The 19,779-nt window shown below is 46.9% G+C and overlaps 1 protein-coding gene and 1 non-coding gene across 3 annotated transcripts in view; both read right to left on the bottom strand.

Moving 5' to 3' along the window:
• Positions 1-19,779, bottom strand: part of WBP1L (WW domain binding protein 1 like) — a 75,189-nt gene that overhangs the window by 4,154 nt on the left and 51,256 nt on the right. For both annotated transcript variants that reach the window (XM_003825526.6, XM_003825527.5), the window contains exons 2-3: positions 14,023-14,125; positions 2,027-2,188 (exon numbers count right to left, since the gene is read on the bottom strand). In XM_003825526.6, coding sequence (XP_003825574.1) covers positions 2,027-2,188; positions 14,023-14,125 — 265 coding nt within the window. The remainder of the gene's footprint in view (positions 1-2,026; positions 2,189-14,022; positions 14,126-19,779) is intronic.
• LOC129393274 (U6 spliceosomal RNA) lies at positions 8,074-8,176 on the bottom strand. The gene has a single exon (XR_008620108.1). It is a non-coding gene; the product is annotated as a U6 spliceosomal RNA (small nuclear RNA).

Raw genomic sequence — 19,779 nt, 5'->3', positions numbered from 1 at the left:
TGCTAGGGGGTTAGAAATCTCTGTTGTCTCTAGTGTGGCTGGAGGTGGTCTGGAAACACAAACCAAGCTTCACCTTGACTCAGATCAGGAGCAGATGGGTGACTAGCAAAGGGTAAGGGGCCTCTGCCATCCAAGGCTTATTAAAAACATGCTAGGTGAGTTATCTTTTGAATGTGCTGAATGCCTTATGACACAGATAATTTAATTATAATATAACATTACTAACATTTATTGAGCACTTACTATATGCCAGGCACTGTGCTAAGCACTTAACCCCTCTAGATGTGGAACTGAAATAATGGTGGGTCACAGTGGCTTACGCCTGTAATCTCAGCACTGTGGGAAGCCGAGGCGGGCAGATCACTTGAGCTCAGGAGTTTGAGAACAGCCTGACCAACATGGTAAAACCCCATCTCTACTAAAAATACAAAAATTAGCTAGGTGTGATGGCATGGTCTTGTAGTCCCAGCTACTTGGGAAGCTCAGGCACAAGAATCACTTGAACCCCAGAGGAGGAGGTTGCAGTGAGCCAAGATCACGCCACTGCAGTCAAGCCTGGGTGACAGAGCGAGATTCTGTCTTAAAAAGAAAAAAAGAAACAATTGTAAAGAAACAATTGTGAAAGTTTATTTTGTAGAATACACTGTAGACTGGCTTTGGAAAACTGGCACAGCTGGGCCTCCACTGACCATATGAGAGGTCACATGTAAGGAGCCCCAGGGAAGTCCGGGAAGTGCTCTTCAGAGAGTCACTAAGTTTCTTGGTGCTCAGAAGTCCCAGTGCCACCCCCCCACCCGCCCCTTTCATGGCAGCCTCTGCTCAGGCATATCACACAGAAATAAGCAAAATGGGAGGAATTCAGGCCAATGAACCCCAAGTCTCAATTCACTCACGTTATAACTGACTCCTGACCTCAAATGATCTGCCCGCCTCGGCCTCCCAAAGTGCTGAGCCACCGAGCCCGGTGTGAGCCACCGAGCCCGGCCCACAGTTGTTTCAATTCCACATCTAGAAGGACTAGGTGCTTAGCACAGTACCTGGCATATAGTAAGTGCTCAATAAATGTTAATAATTATTGTTCTATTATCTGACTATCTGCCATTAAAGAGAGAGAGAGAGATGGAGGAATGAAGGGAGGGAGGGAAGAAGGAAGGGAAAGAAAGGAAGGGTAAGAAAGAGAAAGGAAAAGAAAGAGGAAGGGGAGGGGAGGGGAGGGAAAGGAAAAGAGGAGAGGGAAGGGGAGGGCAGGGGCACGGTGGCTCATGCCTGTAATCCCAGCACTTTGGGAGGCCGAGACGAGCAGATCACTTGAGGTCAGGAGTTCGAGGCCAGCCTGACCAACATGGAGAAACCCTGTCTCTACTAAAAACACAAAAATTAGCTGGGTGTGGTGGTGCATGCCTGTAATCCCAGCTACTTTGGAGGCTGAGGCGGGAGAATCGCTTGAACCTGGAAAGCAGAGGTTGCAGTGAGCCAAGATTGCGCCACTGCACTCCAGCCTGGGCAACAAGAGAGAAACTCCATCTCAAAAAAAAAAAAAAAAGAAAAGAAATAGAGAGAGAGAGAGGGAGGGAGGATGGATGGAAGGAAGGAAGGAAGGAAGGAAGGAAGGAAGGAAGGAAGGAAAAGAAGGGAGGGAGGGAGGGATGGAAAGGCAGGCAGGCAGGGAAAGAAAGAAAGAAAAAGAGAAAGAGGGAGGGAGGAAGGAAGGGAGGGAGGGAGGGAGGAAGTTAGGTAGGTAGGTATGTACGCAGGTGCTAAAGAAGCAGAGATCCAGCCAGAACCCAGCCACTGTGAGCTTTGGAATGGCCCAGTGGCTTCAGGGAACTGCATCCCTAGCACATGCTCCTCTGTGCTGAAGGAGTGTCCCCTTGTTCCTGTACTTTCAAGACCTTGCTCTACAGAGGGGCAGGGAGAGGACAAACCCCCTATGCCTACAGGGGCCTGGCCACCAATATTCAGTGTGAGCCCTGGGTCTGTGCACCTGAGCTCCTGAGGGTGGGTATGGGGGCTTGGGTGTACGTACTGAAATAAAATGGCAGCGCTGAGTAATTGTGGGCTTCTCGGTAAGCGATCAGGTTGATTTCATGTTGCCGCTGCTGGGCCTGAAGGCGGTGCTTGGCTCGGCGGTGGTGGCAAACACAGCAGCAGCTCAGGATGATGATGATGGTCCACACCAGCCAGAACCCTGGGGGGTGGGCAAGGCAAGACAGAGAGGCACACAGTGAGTACCAGCCAGAGGGGCAGCTTGCGGAACAGGGAGGTCCCTGGATGGTGCCCACGTGGTTGAAGCTGGCATGGCTGGGCCTCACCCAGTTAATTTACATTGAAGCCATGTGATCAATTTCCATAAATGCTTGTGCCAGAGTGAAAGACACATGGGATAGAAGTGGGCAGGAATGTAAGAATGATGACAACAGGCCGGGCGTGGTGGCTCATGCCTGTAATCCCAGGCCAAGATGGGTGGATCACTTGAGGTCAGGAGTTCGAGACCAGCCTGGCCAACATGGTGAAACCCCCATCTCTACTAAAAATACAAAAATCAGCCAGGTATGGTGGCAGGTGCCTGTAATCCCAGCTACTCAGGAGGCTGAGGCACGAGAATCACTTGAAACCAGGAGACAGAGGTTGTAGTGAGCCAAGATTGCGCCACTGCACTCCAGCCTGGGTGACAGAGCAAGACTCTGTCTCAAAAAAAAGAATGGCTGGGTGCAGTGGCTCATGCCTGTAATCCCAGCATTTTGGGAGGCCGAGGCGTGCAGATCACCTGAGGTCAGGAGTTCAAGACCAGCCTGGCCAACATGGTGAAACCCTGTCTCTACTAAAAATACAAAAATTAGCCAGGCGTGATGGCATGCACCTATAATCCCAGCTACTCAGGAGGCTGAGGCAGGAGAATTGCTTGAACCCAGGAGGCGGAGGCTGCAGTGAGCCGAGATTGCACCATTGCACTCCAGCCTGGGTGAGCAAGACACCGTCACAAAACAAAACAAAACAAAACAGAATGATGACAGCAAAGCAGGTCTCTCACTCCAGGACGCCTCCAGCACCTTGGGGGAAGGCACAAGTGCCAAGGCATCTCTCCAGCACCACTGATGGGTCCCCCCTGTATTATAGGTTTTGTGAGCATTAAATATGCAAACCTTCTGGGATGGTCTCCTCCTCCTCTCTTAAGAGATTTCTGAGAAAATGCTTCACTTTCTTAGTGCCCATCTCCCCTCCCCCCCAACTCAGAAGATCAGCACTTGCAAGGGGCCTCAGAGGGGCCCCCTGACAAAAGAAGTCTTAGGATTCCCCTGATAGCATCAAAAAAATCAGGTGCTTTTCTCTATCATGTATGCCTCTGTAATACAAGAATCACTAAAGTTAGAGGTGGAAAAATTCTAATTGCCTCAGGTCCATCTCCTCCCTAGAGAGTGTAAATGATTTCCTCTGCTCTCGACATAATCCTAATCGGGTACAATTCCATCTCCCACTGCCACAATCAACTCTCCCTCCCTTTGGCCTGCCCTTGCAGTAGATGCAGGGCCATTAGCAGCCGCTTCTTCCTCCCTGCTCCAGGGAAGGGTGGCGGAACAGAGGCCAAGCCCCACAGCGCTTTATTTCCCTCTGTGCTGTCTCTGGGATCATACTCAGAGAATCTCAGCAAACCCCAATATAAGACCTCCTCTCCAATTTTTAAATGTGTGGCACAAAAGGCTTTTAAATTTTTTTTTTAATTAATGAGGAATTTTGCTTTTCACATAACACACATACACATATACGCACGAGGGGGAAAGAACTGAAAGGAAAACAAAAATAATGACATCTTTAAATGACAGAATAAGAAATTTAAATTTTCTTCTTTTGATTATTTTCTTTCAAAATATAAAACTAGAAACAAATTAATTTTCTTTTTTTCTGAGACAGGGTCTTGCTCTGTCACCCAGGATGGAGTACAGTGGTGCGATCACAGCTCAACCGAAGCCTCAAACTTCTGGGCGCAAGCTGTCCTCCCACCTCCACCTTCTGAGTAGCTGGGACTACAAACACATGCCACCATGCCTGGCTTTCTCCCTGTGTTGCCCAGGCTGGTCTTGAACCCTGGGCTTAAGAGATCCTCACGTCTCAGCCTCCCAAAGTGCTAGGATTACAGGTGTGAGCCACCGCACCCGGCGAAAACAAATTAAATTTTAAAAATATCTATGACTAATTTTACTTTGGCTAGCTTTTTTTTTTTAATCAATAATTTCTGGGTAAGTTTTTAAATTCCTCTAGGAATATGGCTATACAATGAAATAATATGAATCATTTAAAAATTACTCACATAATATTATTTTTGACATACAAAGAGTTTCTGATATTAAATGAAAAAAAGCAGATGACAAAATAAAATATGATCCTAACTTTTGCTTAAAAAAAGTATGTATGGCTGGGCGCAGGGGCTCACACCCTGTAATCCCAGCACTTTGGGAGGCCAAGGTGGGCGGATCACGACATCAAGAGATCGAGACCATCCTGGCCAACATGGTGAAACCCCATCTCTACTAAAAATAAATACAAAAATTAGCTGGGCATGGTGGCACACACCTATAGTCCCAGCTACTTGGGAGGCTGAGAATCGCTTGAACCCAGGAGGGGAGGTTGCAGTGAGCTGAGATCACGCCACTGCACTCCAGCCTGGCAACAGTGTGAGATTCAGTCTTAAAAAAAAAAGTATATATGGACAGAAAAAGGAGGGGTATGGTCAGGAAGCTCTAACCATGGGGTAACTCTGGATGACAGACAGTACCTGCTCCTTTGTTCTTTGCTTACCTCTATTTCCTAATTTTTCTAAGATGGACATGTACTTCTCTGTAGTAAAAAGAATATTTTTTTCTCAACTAAAAATGTATCAAAGGAATAATTTTAAGATGAGTTGTTACTAAATGAGAATAGATAATATTGTTTGTTCTCTATTCTTGAAAAACTTCCATTGTTTTCCATTCCAAATGCTATGTGTATTTTTTATCATCTGCTTTGTAATTATAAATTTGTGTTTAAAATTTTAAAAGTAGTTCCACATGTATCTCTTGTCAGAATGAGTTAAATCAAGTTAACCTTGTTTAAAAAAAGAAAAAAATGCCTCCCTCCCCCACAAAACAGACTTGTAAAAATGAATAAATCCTTGATGTTTTTCCCCCTTATTTGTATATACATAATTTTCCAAAAGATCCCTTGGCATTTAGGGTGTGGCATCTGGCGACAGCTCTTTCTCTGTCCCCCTGGAATGCCCCCATTGAATCTCCTCACAAAGCTGCCCTCCACCAAGTGGGGCAGGACAGTGACATGCCCCCCAGCCCCAGCAGGCTGGCATTGGCAGTACCATTCCACGGCACTTAATTGCTTTCAGTAGGTATCGCTGTTCAACCAAAGCTTCATGCTGCAGCCTTGCAGCAAGAGAACAGACAGAGGATTTTTTTCCCTGTTACCCATCAGCAGACAGGAAAATCCATTCCTAACCAGAGACCATAAAGTGAACTTAGCAGTCTCCTTTTTGGTCTTTCCCGGTTCACTAGTCAAATTTGCTTAACTTACGTTTCTTTCTTTATGAATTCTGGCTGACTTAAGAGTAGACACTGGCAGAGGAACCCTCGGAGAAGGGTGGAGAGGCTGGAAAGGAGTTATGGAGGTGAAACTGGCTACAGATGCAGTTTGATAACATCTCCTAGGGTTGTTGGGGTGGACACTCTGCTTAAGAACTTGGCTGCATGTGTATTTCGGAGTCAAGTCTAAATTATTCTGGGCTGACAACCATTTTGTATTACCTATACTTCTCTTACTTTCTCAGTGTAATCTCACAGTCCATTATACTTCTGTGTTACTTTATAACTTTTTTTTTTTTTTACTTTATCGTTATTTATTTATTTTTTGAGACAGGGTCTCATTCTGTCGCTTAGGCTGGAGTGGCCAGGGAACTCAGCTCACTGCAACCTCCGCCTCCCAGGCTCACGTGATTCTTGTGCCTCAGCCTCCTCAGCAGCTGCAACTACAGGTGCGTGCCACTACACCCATCTAACTGTTTTTTTTTTTTTTTTTTTTGTATTTTTAGTAGAGACAGGGTTTCACCATGTTGGCCAGGCTGGTCTCAAAATCCTGAGCTCAAGTGATCCGCCCGCCTCCGCCTCCCAAAGTGCTGGGATTACAGGTGTGAGCCACCGTGCCAGGCCAATTTTTTTTAACTTATTTTTAAGAGACAAGGTCTCACTGTCACCCAGGGTAGAGTGCAGTGGTGTGAACGCAGCTCACTGCAGCCTTGATCTCCTGGGCTCAGGTGATCCTCCCGCTCTGGCCTCCTGAGTAGCTGGGACTACGGGCATGCACCACCACACCCCGCTAATTTTGTTGTTGTTGTTGTTGAGATGAGGTCTCACAAGGTTGCCCAGGCTGGTCTCAAACAAACTCTGGTCTCAAGCAATCCCCCTGCCTCAGCCTCCCAAAGTGCTGGGATTACAGGTGTGAAATACCAGAGATAGCCGAACTTTAAAATTTTAAAAGTACATTCTCCCATTAGGTAATCAGCATCTGCTTGGCGCAGTGGCTCACAACTAAAATCCTAGCTACTTGGGAGGCTGAGATGAGAGGACTGCTTCTTGTGAGGTCAGCCTGGGTAACACAGCGAGATCCCATCTCTAAAAAAAAAAAAAGATAGCCAGCATCTAACTCTACTAGTTTTTTACCTGGCCACCAGTCATTTTTTCAATAGTTCTCTACCTAAAGGTAAACCAACTTCTAACTTTTATACTGCAATATATATGATCTATTTCACAGCTTTTACAATTTTTTAAAAAATTTAATTAAAATAAATTTTTGAGACAGGTATTACTCTGTCACCCAGGCTGGAGTACAGTAGAGACCAGAACTCACTACAGCCTCCAACTCCTGGGCTCAAGGAGCCCACTTTAGCCTCTCTAGTAGCTAGGACTACAGGTGCACACCACATCTGGCTAATTTTTAAATTTTTGGTAGATATAGGGGGGTGGTCTCACTTTGTTGCCCAGGCTGGTCTCAAACTCCTGGCTTCAAGTAATCCTCCCACCTTGGCTCCCAAAGTGCTAGGATTACAGGTATGAGCCACCACACCTGGCCAACATGGTTGTTTTTGTTTTGTTTTGTTTTGTTTTCCCCGTTTTAAAGAAAATCGCATGCATTGGTTTTCATGTTTGCCAAGTATTTCTGCTTCTTCTCCTTCTAGGCATGTGGGTAGGCTTGAACTTCCTGACCCCCTTGTGACTGGGTGAGGCTTTGGGACTAAGTCTAACTAATGAATCGAGATTGGATGTGATATATGTCACTTAGAGGCCAAAATGTGTCTTGCTAATATGAGACCCTCCATTAGTCTTCCTTCTGTTTTGGCAACTGGCAACATCCCAGATGGTGATTTCACATCAGTCTGGGTCCCAGAGGATGGTGAAGTGGAAACAAAACTCTCATCCAACCTTCGATGGACATACAGTGTGAGTGAGGAATAAACCTGCTGTTTTTAGGTCACTAGGATTTTGGACTTGCTTGTTCCTGTGGCACAACTTAGCCTATCCTGACTACTGCAGTGTGATTACAAGTTTTTCTTGGGGAGAGAATTTAAAGTGTTCATCAGATTTTTAAAGGAATCCTTGATCCAGAAAAAGGCTAGATTCACTGAACCAGAAGTACAATTTTTTTTTTTTTTTAAAAAGGGCTTTTTTTTTTTTTTTTTTTTGAGACAGGGTCTTGCTCTGTCACCCAGGCTGGAGTGGAGTGGTGTGATCTCGGCTCACTGCAACCTCCGCCTCTCGGGTTCAAACGATTCTCCTGCCTCAGCCTCCCAAGTAGCTGGAACTACAGGCATGCACCTCCACACCCAGCTAATTTTGTATTTTTAGTGGAGATGGCATTTCACCATGTTGGCCAGGCTGGTCTCGAACCCCTGACCTCAAGTGATCCACCCACCTCAGCCTCCCAAAGTGCTGGGATTACAGGTGTGAGTCACCACACCTGGCCAACTTAGGAAAAATTTTAATCTTTTAGCTAGATTTCAAAACCAAGGAAGAAAGTTCATTTTTACATTTTTTACTTTTTTTTATGGAGTGCTTCACAAATTTGCTTGCTATCCTTGGCCGGGGCCACACTAATCTCAGTATCATTCCAATTTTAGTATAGGTGCTGCTGAAGTAAGCACAAAGAAGAAAAGTTTAAAAAAAAGGAAAACCTGGCTGGGCGCGGTGGCTCAAGGCTAGAATCCCAGCACTTTGGGAGGACAAGGCGGGCGAATCACGAGGAGATCATCCTAGCTAACACAGTGAAACCTCGTCTCCACTAAAAATACAAAAAATTAGCTGAGCGTAGTGGCAGGCGCCTATAGTCCCAGCCACTCAGGAGGCTGAGGCAGGAGAATGGCGTGAACCTGGGAGGCGGAGCTTGCAGTGAGCCAAGATAGCGCCACTGCACTCCAGCCTGGGCAACAGACAGAGCAAGACCCTGCCTCCAAAAAAAAAAAAGGAAAACCCAACAAAAGACACACCAGAGACAGAAACATGACCCTCCTTTCCCCGACAAACACACACCTACCAAGAGACTACATTCCTCAAAGACAAGTTTTGAAAATTGTGAGTTCACTGTGGGGTGCATTTGTCATGCTAAGCAAAATGGAAAACATGTTTTTAAAAACAATCACAGTCCAGTGTAGGAACTGAGTCATGTGCCCCATGACTACACTACAAACCCCAAGAGTTCACTACAAACTTGGGAAAACACCACTCTTCAACTGGCAGGAAATTCCCCATTAGGAGGCTCAAGCATACTGTAAGTGAGCTCTCCTCCCATCCTGCAGGACGGTGGGTGACTGGCTCCCCTGGCCCTTCCTTGCTCTCAGCAAGAGCTCCTGCCACTGCCACAGTGGAAAAGGCCTGAATTTGGGAAATGAAGACGTCAGAGAGTCGCAACTTCTCCTGAAAGCCCAGCCAACTTTCCTACAAGCATGACTGCAGACGTGGAAGAGAAAAGGCAGATGGCCTGGGTTCAAAGCCCAGCTTAAAAACACATATTCTAGCTTTGTGACCTTGGTCATTTTGGTTTTACTTCCCTCATCTGTAAAACGGGGAGAATAAAGGTCTCTAACTTATCTGGTCACTGTGAGGACTAAATGAGTTAATATATGTAGTATACGCAGAACTATGCCTGATGTATGGTAAGTTCTTAGTGTGTTTATTGTTGTTGTTACAGGCTTAACCATAGATGGGAAGGGTTTCCTTTAAAATTTCCTTTCAATTTCCCTTTTAACCCCCAAAAAGTATTCCATAAAGAAACACAGGGCCCAGTGTGGTGGCTCATGCCTGTAATCCCAGCACTTTGGGAGGCTGAGGCAGGTGGATCACTTGAGGTCAGAATTTGGAGACCAGCCTGGCCAACATGGTGAAACCCCATCTCTACTAAAAATACAAAAATTAGCTGGGCATGCTGGCGCACACCTGTAATTCCAGCTATTTGGGAGGCTGAGGTGGGAGAATCGCTTGGACCTGGGAAGCGAGATCATGCCACTGCACTTCAGCCTGGGCAAGGGAGTGAGACACTGTCTCAAAAAAGAAAAGGAAAAAAGAAACACAGGTTAGGAACAAGTCCAAAGTCTGCTTTTAGGTTCTGTTCTTGGCACTGGAAATTCAGTCAACTCCTATTTACTGAGCTCTTGCTAACAATGGGTATCTTAAGACAAACTAAAAACAAAACAAAAAAAAACAGCAGGTAAAAAACGAAGCTTGGGCAACATGGCGAAACCTTATCTCTACAAAAAAATACAAAAATTAGATGGGCATGGTGGCACACAATCATAGTCCCAGCTACTTAAGTGGCTGAGGCAGGAGGATCCCTTGAGTCCAGGAGGTTAAGGCTGCAGTGACCAAAGATCATGCCACTACACTCCAGCCTGGGTGATAGAGTGAAACCTTGTCTCACACACACAAAAAGAGGAAGGAAGGAAGGAAGGAAGGGAGAAGGTGGAAGGAGGAGGGGGAAGGGGGAAAGGGAAAGGCTGGGGGAAGGGTAGGGGAGGGTGGAGGAAGGGGAGGGGAGGGTGGGGGGAAGGGTGGGGAGGTGGGGGAGGGGTGGCAGGGTGGGGGAAGGGTGGGGGTGGGGGGAAGGGTAGGGAAGGGTGGGAGGGAGGGGGGAGGAAGAGTGGGGAGGGAGGGGGGAGGAAGTGTGGGGAGGGAGGGGAGAGGAAGAGTGGAGAGGGAGGGGAGAGAGGAGGAGGGAGATGGGAGGGAGGGAAAGGAAAGAGAGAGAGAAAGAAAAAAAGAGAGAGAATAAAAAATGAAAAACGAGTTGGGCAGCATTGACAGGATTTGCTAATAGCCTGTTTCGTGTCACTTCAGGGAAATTCCACTGTCCAGAAACATACCCCTCTCCCTCCTAAAGCCCAAACCAGGGGAAATTGATGCCTGGGTGAAATTCTCCCAAATGATCTCAAGGGCAGAAATTCCCAACTTTGATCTCTCCCTGGAAAATGTAGCTTGCTGAGTGGAGAGAGCCCCGGGATGAGAACAGGGAGGAGTGGCTTTGGGGTTTGGGCCAATGCACATCCTATCCCCTCCCCGCTGGATTACCTTCTGAAGGTAAGAATTCTGTCTCTCCAGTTTCCAGCCCAGAGGAGGTCACAGCATCAACTAGGAACTTGTTACAATTGCACATTCTCAGGTTTTTAAATTCTCAGTTTTGAATCAAAAGCTCTGGGAGTAGGGCCCAGAAGTGTGTGTTTTCGGTAGCCCTTCAGGAAATTCTGATGCCTGCTAAAGTTCAAGAGCACTGGAATAAGGGTTTGCTGAATGAATAACTGATGGAATGATGAATTAAAGTACAGGTGCCGTAAAAATGCATGGAGATAATACTAACAACGATCAGGTCCTTAATAGCCTCAACTACTGCCCCTATTAAACAGGATCTGCCGTTCTCAACACATGCAGGCCCAATAACTGGTTTGGGTTATGAAACATTGAAAAGACATGTGGGAAAGGTTGCCGGCCAGAGCTCAGGTCTATGTGTGCTTGTGTGTCTGTGTAAACCGTGTGTGTGTGTGTAAGTATGTGTGTGAGAATTGAGAATTTTCCTCAGCACACAGGAAAATGCAGTTTAGTAGAGGTAAAGGGTGGGTAGAAATGGCATTTTTTCCCGGAGGCCTTTCCTGTAGGCAACTATAGTTAAGGAGTTGCCCTGTCTGATGAAAACTCTGCCAAAGGATTTCCTGGCTGAGGAATTTTCTTTCCAAAGGAAGGTGGGAAGGAAATCAGCCCAAAGCCCGTGACTTTCACACTTCAGGCGAAGTTGAGAGGCAGTTAGAGGGAACAGGGTTGAAAGCAACAAAAAGTGCCGTTTTGATGAGAACTTCAGGTGTTTGTTCCAACATCAACCTCCCTCCCATACACACCAGGCAGAAGCCATGACCTCAATAAAGAGGGAGATCGGAGGACTTCCTGAGAAGGGCGTTTTGCTTTTATGTCTCCCATGCCTCCAGAACGTGGAAAACACATGCCAGCTCATTTAACGGGGCACCTTTTCTCTCCGTCTAGACACTGCTCTCTGCTGGGCCTCCTTTCCTAAACGCCCGTAGCTAGAGAGACACTTAGCCGTTCATGCAGCTCTTTCTCTGACTTTCTTTAAGCCCTTGGGGTGAGGCACCTGCTTTCCCAGACTACCTCCTTGCCCTCTGGGTCTCCCTGTCCCCACCACTCCACCCCCCTGCCCTGGCTTTGGTGAGCCAATTCAGGTGGCTCCTGAGTCGGCTCTGCCAAAAGCCCAGGAGGCTCTGTCAATCTGAGACGGGGCCATGAGCAACTTCGTTCCTTTTCACAACTGATGCCGCCTGGCCAGGACCCAGAAAAACAAACTGCAGCTCTGTGGCTTTTTGGCAGCCCAGCTTCAACTTTTGTTTTAACAAAGGGTGGGAAGGAGAATTTGAACCCTGTGGTTATCTGCATTTTAAAACATTTAAACAGAGTCTGTCTACCTGCTTGGCACTGTGTGTCCTCTAGTAAGTTTCTCAGCCCCACCCCGTCTAAAATAGCAACAATGACTGTGCCCTCCTTCACTGCTGCTTATATATCTGCAGGTCTGGTGGGGACATCTTGAGCCCTGTGCTCTCCTGCACTGGACTGCTCCTGGAATTCCTCAGAAAGGCAGATGAGCCCGTCCTCAGTCCTCAAAAGGGAAAGGCGAGGGTGAGGGAGAGGTCTTGTTTGGAGGAACCACTCCTGTTGGCTACAAATACAACTGCATTTCAGATGGACAGACCTCCCAGCCAAGAGTCTAATTTCCTTTCTGGACCAAACAATAGTCCTTCTGGCTGCTTTCTTGCCATATCACTGACACAGGGGTTGATGGGGGGGATGAGAAAGGGGAAAAGCGCAGATAGGATGGTGGGGGCAAGGTCATGGTTTGACAAACCCGAAGTCTGTTTCCAAATGGAGGCAGTGATGAGGGCTTAGAATCATCTGGGGAAACCGCCTGCAGTCTCCTTTCTCAAGAGACAATTGTAAGAACTACTGCAATGTCAGTCACCTGGGGCCTCGCTGTCCTAAGCACCACCCCCCCACACCCTCTCATTCTTTGTCCAGCATCCTACACTGTCTCGTCTGAGTTCCAGGAAGGTCAGAGTACAAAGAGTGTCAGTTGAAGCAACCTTGGGTCACTCCCTGAAGACCCTAACACCATCACCACTGTCGTGCAACTTGAAGAAGCAAGTGGTTCTGGCTTCAGTCAAACCAGTGGCAAGACAAAGATGGTTTCCACATGGCATTTTTTTTTTTTTTTTTAGATGGAGCCTCGCTCTGTTGCCCAGGCTGGAGTGCAGTGGCGCAACCTCGGCTCACTGCAACCTCCGCCTCCCGGGTTCAAGTGATTCTCCTGCCTCAGCCTCCTGAGTAGCTGGGACTACAGGCACACACCACCATGCCCAGATAATTTTTGTATTTTTAGTAGAGAGGGGGTTTCACCATGTTAGCCAGGCTGGTATTGAACTCTTGGGCTCAAGTGATCCACATGCCTTGGCCTCCCAGGGTGCTGGGATTATAAGCGTGAGCTACTGTGCCCAGCCTCCACATGGCATTTAGCTGACAGTAAAAGGTTAGGTACACTGGAGAATCCTCCAGGAGCTTCCATGTGAGAACTGGGTAAGAAATAAAAGGAGCTGAGCCTCAAGACTCCCTTTCTCCAGAAGGTCCTCTATAGGCAGGGACCTAGGGAAAGACTGTTCCTTTCCGAAGGACCCTCAGAAACAGAGGCACTCCATGAGGTTCTATGGGAAATTCTGGAAGCCCCTGTGGTCCTTACAAGAAAATGGCATAGTGACCATCTAGAGTGGCCTGGCATTCATAGTAGCTTGGCTTGCAACCTCTCTCTGCAAAAACAGCAAGCCAGCCAGGTGCGGTGGCTCACGCCTCTAATCCCAGCACTTTGGGAAGCCGAGGCGGGCAGATCACGAGGTCAACAGATCGAGACCATCTTGGCCAATACGGTGAAACCCCATCTCTCCTAAAAATACAAAAATTAGTTGGGCATGGTGGTGCGCACCTGTAGTACCAGCTACTCAGGAGGCTGAGGGAGGAGAATCAGTTGAACTCGGGAGGCAGAGGCTGCAATGAGCTGAGGTTGCGCCTGCACTCCAGCCTGGTGACAGAGCGAGACTCTGTCAAAAAAAAAAGAAAGGCAAACCTGGGCTTCTGGGAGGGCCCAAGGAAGCATCTAAGTTGTTGTCAGCTGCTCAGCACACAATGGAGAGGGCAGCCAGGAGAACCTCAGGCAAGAGCTTCTGCAGCAGACCTGGCTAAGACCATATTCTCCAGTCTTCAGCTAACAAAGTCCAAAGAGCACCAGAACTCTCTTCCTCTACAAAGGAAGCACTTCTGGAACCCATAAACAGATTCCACTCACCAACACTGTCCCCAAGAGAATCCGAAAAGGGCTAATGCCCAGAGTTTCCCACTAAGCAGAGGCAGTAACTGGGACCCTGGGATACTGAGAGGCACCCGAGCAAGGACTTACACCAGAGTTCATAGTAGTAGTTGCAGCACTGAGACTGTCCACAGCAGTGTCCTGTGTCACAGATGTAGCTTTGATTGTTGGTACCCACACAGGCTTCCTTATCCTAAAAAATTAAAAAAGCATGTTAGCATATTAAATGACAGCTTTTGAACACTTTCCTTCTCATCATTGTCCTCCTGGTTGTCTATTCACCAGCCCCCAAAACAGTTTGTATCAATGTTTATTCCATTAAGAAAAACAACTTTGGCCAGGCGCGGTGGCTCACACCTGTATTGCCAGCACTTTGGGAGGCCAAGGCAGGCAGATCGCGAGGTCAGGAGTTCGAGACCAGCCTGACCAACATGATGAAATCCCGTCTCTACTAAAAATATAAAAATTAGCCAGGCGTGGTGATGCGCGCCTGTAATCCCAGCTACTCAGGAGGTTGAGGCAGGAAAATCGCTTGAACAAGAGAGGCAGAGATTGCAGTGAGCCAAGATCACGCCACTGCACTCTAGCCTGGGCGACAGAGCGAGACTCCATCTCAAAAATAAAAAATAAAAAAGACAAACAAACAAAAAAAAACTTTAAAAGATTTACACAACAACAACAGAGTTTAGGGGAAAAAATATGGTTTATTAAAGAGGAGAGGAGATTCAGGACACAAAAGCAATTGGCAGAGTGAAGTTTTCCTCGGACAGGACAGGCAAGGGCTGCCTCACTTTAGGTCCAAGTAGAAACATTTCATGTTCCGGTGCTAACCTCAGCCGGTAGGAGGGTGTTGATTCCCTGGTAATTAGCAGTACATTTTAAATAAAACTGGCTTTTCTGTGAAACTTCCTGGAATAATTAAAGCGGTATGTATTCTAGGATTAGCATCTGCTCAGTTATTCCATTCTTCTTTTTAAAACACTTTCTCTCCAAGGTTAATTCACAGTGTGATCCTAAAGAGGGCAACAACAAAAAAAATCTACAACTGAAATTCTTTACTTTTCAATAAAGGGCCGAACTGCTCAGATAACCCAGTCTAATTTCAATCTGCTAGATCATTTTTGCTTATTGAAAAAGAATCCTGACTGGATCCAGGATTCATACTGTCCCTTGTCAGGGACACTCACATAAAGGGCACTACTGAGTGGCCATCTAGCTGTCTGCCAAATTCTGTCCATAGCACTGGTGGATGAGGATGGAGGGGAACTTTAAAAAAAAGTTTCACATGTAAGATATAAAATACCTCCCAGACCAACGTTAACCTCAGCCCAAAATGTACTTGGGGCCACTATGCAGATGACGAAACCTGTAAGGCATCTGCTATATGTGGCCTTCAACATTTCTTCATTCTAAACAATAACACAGTCACTTACTGGACGCTGTCTTTGTGCCAAGCATTGTGTTGGGTTCAAGGGATACAAAGATGAATAAGACATTGTCCTTATCCCCAAGAAGCTCAGAGTTAAGAAGGAAAAAAGCCCTGCTCAGCAAATAAACTAAAGCCACAGTATTTGCGGCAACTCAGGCTGGCCCTGCCCACAGTGCACATCCGGCGGACAGCTGCCAGTGGAAACTGAAGTCACATGGTCGGCTCCTCCTCTCTGGGCCATGCTTTACTACACTGTCTACTTGGCCAAGGGTATACACCAGGCACTCCAGTGACTGTCTACAGGGCTAGAGGCTGGGCAGAAACAGGACTGGCACCTGAAGCCACACGGAGAGGACAAGAGAAAGCACAGGGCTGAAAACCAGTTCCCCGGCTTAGTGCACGTTTCCACCATAAATCTTTAGGTGTTTCTTGGTCTTAAAAACTTTACATTCTGATATGAGAGTTTAGAAAGAAGGAAACGAGAAATTTATAAACCCTGACAACGAGGCCCTCACAACATTGCACGCAGAGTTCCTTCTATGTGCTCCTTCCCCCGCCGCCCCACCACCACCCTCCCATGTCCACCATAAGCAAAATGAGACACTGGCTATCAAGTTGGATTTCTCATACCATCTACTTAATCCTGCACTAAAAGTGAAAAACAGAATGATTTCTACTGGCCATGTATGCCATTCACACCATCATAGCTGAAAAACCATTAAGTTGAACCATCGCAAGTTGTGGACCATCTAAATATCTTGTCCCCTGTACTTCCTCCTTCCGTTTTCACCATCCCATGCCCACCACAAGCAAAATGAGACACTGGCTATCTAGTCAACTTCTCCTCTGAAGCCTGGTGCATGTGGAAAAAACAGATCTATGCTTGCTACTTTGGCCAGAACACACACTCTTTGACTTCAGAGCAAAACATGCCTTTCATAAAAACATCAGAAAGTTTCTCCCCAGTTTACCAGGCCCTGCGAATGCCATTCTTCCGGCACTGGCTTGAAAGAGCACAGTTCAAAGTGTCCACATAGTTTCTAAAAGAGGCAGTGGTGCCTACACTTGGCACAAGAAAGAATCCAATGACACTTCTGTCTCAGGAAAATTCACCAGAGGCAGCCCAGGCTCGGAACACACGGCTGTCAACTGGTCCTAAGTGAGACATAGAGTGGAATGCATTTGAAATCTAAACAAGTGGCATCCTCATGACCTACTGCTGTCAGTCAGCTTTTCTCTCGGATCTTCTGTGCACCGAGGCAGGGGGCCTGGAATAAACAAGACCTCGCTCTGCTTCACCGTTCTGCCTCCGCTTTCCCAGGGAGAGCAGAACAGTGGAAGCATCATTTAATCCAGTGTTCCTCAAACAGTTTTTAACACAGTACGGAAGTTTCTCGGCTTACGATGGGGTTACGTTCTGGTAAACCCATCATAAATTGAAAATATCGCAGTCAAAAATGCATTTAACACAGTTAATCTACTGAACAGGATAGCTTAGCCTAGCTTACCTTAAACTGCTCGGAACTTACATCAGCCTATGGTTTGGTAAAATCCTCTAACACAAATTATTTTACAATAAAGTATTGAATATCTCATGTCATCTACTTAATACTGTATTAAAAATGAAAAACAAATGATTTCTACTGGCTGCATGTATCAATTGCACCACCATAAAGTTGAAAAATCACTAAGTTGAACCATCACAAGTTGTGGCCATCTATATATCTAGTCCCCTGTGGTCCTTCTCCCTCCTCTAAATACAGAGTCCCTGAGCTGCCTGGGATAGTCTTGGTTACGGGAACTGTCATTTTCTGCTGCAGCGGTACGAAAGAAGGTGTACCTCTAGCAAGGAAGAAGTGAAGGAGGATTCAGGAGATAGTGAGATATGAGTGCCAAAGTGAGTTCCTTCAGAGAGACATGCTGGTGTCAGTCAATAGTGGTATGGAAAACCCAGGAGCCTTGGGTTTGGCCCCAGCTCTCCCCGCACCCCCCTACTTTTTTCTTTTTCACTTAGAGTCTAACTGTCGCCCAGGCTGGAGTAGAGTGGCCTGATCACGGCTAACTGCAGCCTCGACCTCCAGGCTCAACTGATCCTCCTGCCTCAGCCTCCTGAGTAGCTGGGACTACAGGTGCACGCCACCATACCCGGCTAATTTTTGTAGACCCCAGCTCTATCACTACACAGAAATGAACTTTAGGCAAGTTACTCAATGGCCCTAGGTCTGGTTAAGATCACCCGTAATGTCTCCTTAAATTTTCTTTTGTGGGGGTGGGGAGGATGGAGTCTCACTCTGTTGCCCAAGCTGGTATGCAGTGGCGTGATTTTGACTCACTGCAACCTCCACCTCCCGGGTTCAAATGATTCTCCTGCCTCAGCCTCCCGAGTAGCTGGGATTACAGGCGTGAGCCACCACGCCCAGCCGTCTCCTTCAACTTTAAGGTTTTATTATCCTCCCCATCCCCTTTCCACCCTGACATAGCAGCCTCAAGCCAATGCAAGATATCATGAAATCTATGTCTCCTCTCATGCAAATCCACAGCAAAGAACAGTGGTGTGGAAATGCTGCCTGGTGCTCTTCCACCCCTCCTTATATGAGGAGCCTAATTGTTGCACACCTAGGACTCAAACACCTCCCGGTGGCATAAGATCTACACAAAGCCTAAGTAGTTAAGAGTTCGCTGGGGCCAGGTGTGGTGGGTCACGCCTATAATTTCAGCACTTTGGGAGGCCAAGGTGGGCAGATTACTGGAGCCCAGGAGTTTGAGACCAGCCTGGACAACATGGCAAAACCCCATCTCAACCAAAAAAATAATAATACAATTAGCTGGGTGTGATGTTGCACACCTGTAGTCCCAGCTACTTGGGAGGCTGAGGTGGGAGGACTGCTTGAGCCCAGAAGGTTGAGGCTGCAGCAAGCCATGATTGCACCACTGCACGCTAGCCTGGGTGACAGAGCCAGACCGTCTCAAAAAAAAAAAGAGTGAGCTGGATCTGGGTTCAAAGCCCAGCTTTTACAGTAGGGCTATTAACTGTGTGACCTTGGGCTAATTAAATTCTCTGGGCTCCTACTATCAACATTATTCTGTGAGCCACTATTGCTGAGCATGAAAGACCATCCAAAAAGCACTTTGCCTTCACTCAGAATTGTTTCAGAACAGCCAAGTTCTCTGTGGCAATGTGGGCTGCTCCAGACACATGAAGAAGAAAAGAAAAAGGAACTGGAAAGAATGCAATGGAAAGGTCAAATATGAAAAATTATCAGCACCCTTTATGATTATCCTATGCTTTTACTATTTACGTATTTATTGGAGACAAGGTCTTGCTCTGTTGTCCAGGCTGGAGTACAGTGGCACAACTGTAGCTCACTACAGCCTCAAACTCCTGGGCTCACGTGATCCTTCTGCCTCAGCCTCCCGAGTAGCTAGGACTACAGGCATGTGCCACCATATCTGGCTTTTTTATTTTTACTTTTTTGGTAGAGGCAGGGTCTCACTATGTTGCTCAGGCAGATCTCAAACTCCTGGCCTTAAGCAATCGTCCCATCTTGGCCTCCCAAAGTGCTGGGATTACAGGCATGAGCCACCACACCTAGCTTATGCTTTTCTTCCAAGCATCTTCAAAGCACATTACACATTATTATATTGTTTAGGCCATCCTCACGGAACTTACAGTCTAATGAAAGATGGTAAAATAATTACGCAGATAAAACTGCGACTACAATAAATGTTGGGAAGGAAAAGTGCAGATTAGGTGACAGTGAGTAAAAGATAAGACCCAGGAACTGGTCAAGAAGGTCCAGAACAGCTTCTGGGAGGAAGGTAAGCTTGAACTGAGATTGACAGTACGGTTAAAAAGTCAGTAACTAGGGGGCGCGGTGGCTCACGTCTGTAATTCCAGCAATTTGGGAGGCCAAGGCGGGCGGATCACTTGAGGTCAGGAGTTTGAAACCAGCCTGACCAGCATGGAGAAACCCCGTCTCTACTAAAGATACAAAAATTAGCCAGGTGTGGTGGCACATGCCTGTAATCCCAGCTACTTGGGAGCCTGAGGCAGAAGAATCGCTTGAACCCGGGAGGCGGAGGCTGTGGTGAGCTGAGATCGCACCATTGCACGCCAGCCTGGGCAACAAGAGCGAAACACTGTCTCAAAAAAAAAAAAGAAAAGAAAAGAAAAAAAAAAGTAACTAGGAAGAGGACAGGGAAGAACATCGCAGGCAGAGAAAATGCTACAAGCAAAGCCCTTTTGGCTAGAAGGAGATGGTAGAAGAAGTAGATAGGAAAGTTAGGTAGGTGGGGACCACTCTGTACAGGGAGGTAACAAGATCATACTTGCATTTTAAAGATATCATCTTCCTGGCAATGTTTTCATTTGCACAAAACTCCACGGCTAAAACAAAACCCCAGAAAGCTAGAAATGT

This window comes from Pan paniscus, chromosome 8 (genome assembly GCF_029289425.2).
Source record: "Pan paniscus chromosome 8, NHGRI_mPanPan1-v2.0_pri, whole genome shotgun sequence".
Lineage (NCBI taxonomy): Eukaryota > Metazoa > Chordata > Mammalia > Primates > Hominidae > Pan > Pan paniscus.
Note: the sequence above shows the minus strand (reverse complement) of the source record. Positions and strands in the feature narration are given on the sequence as shown.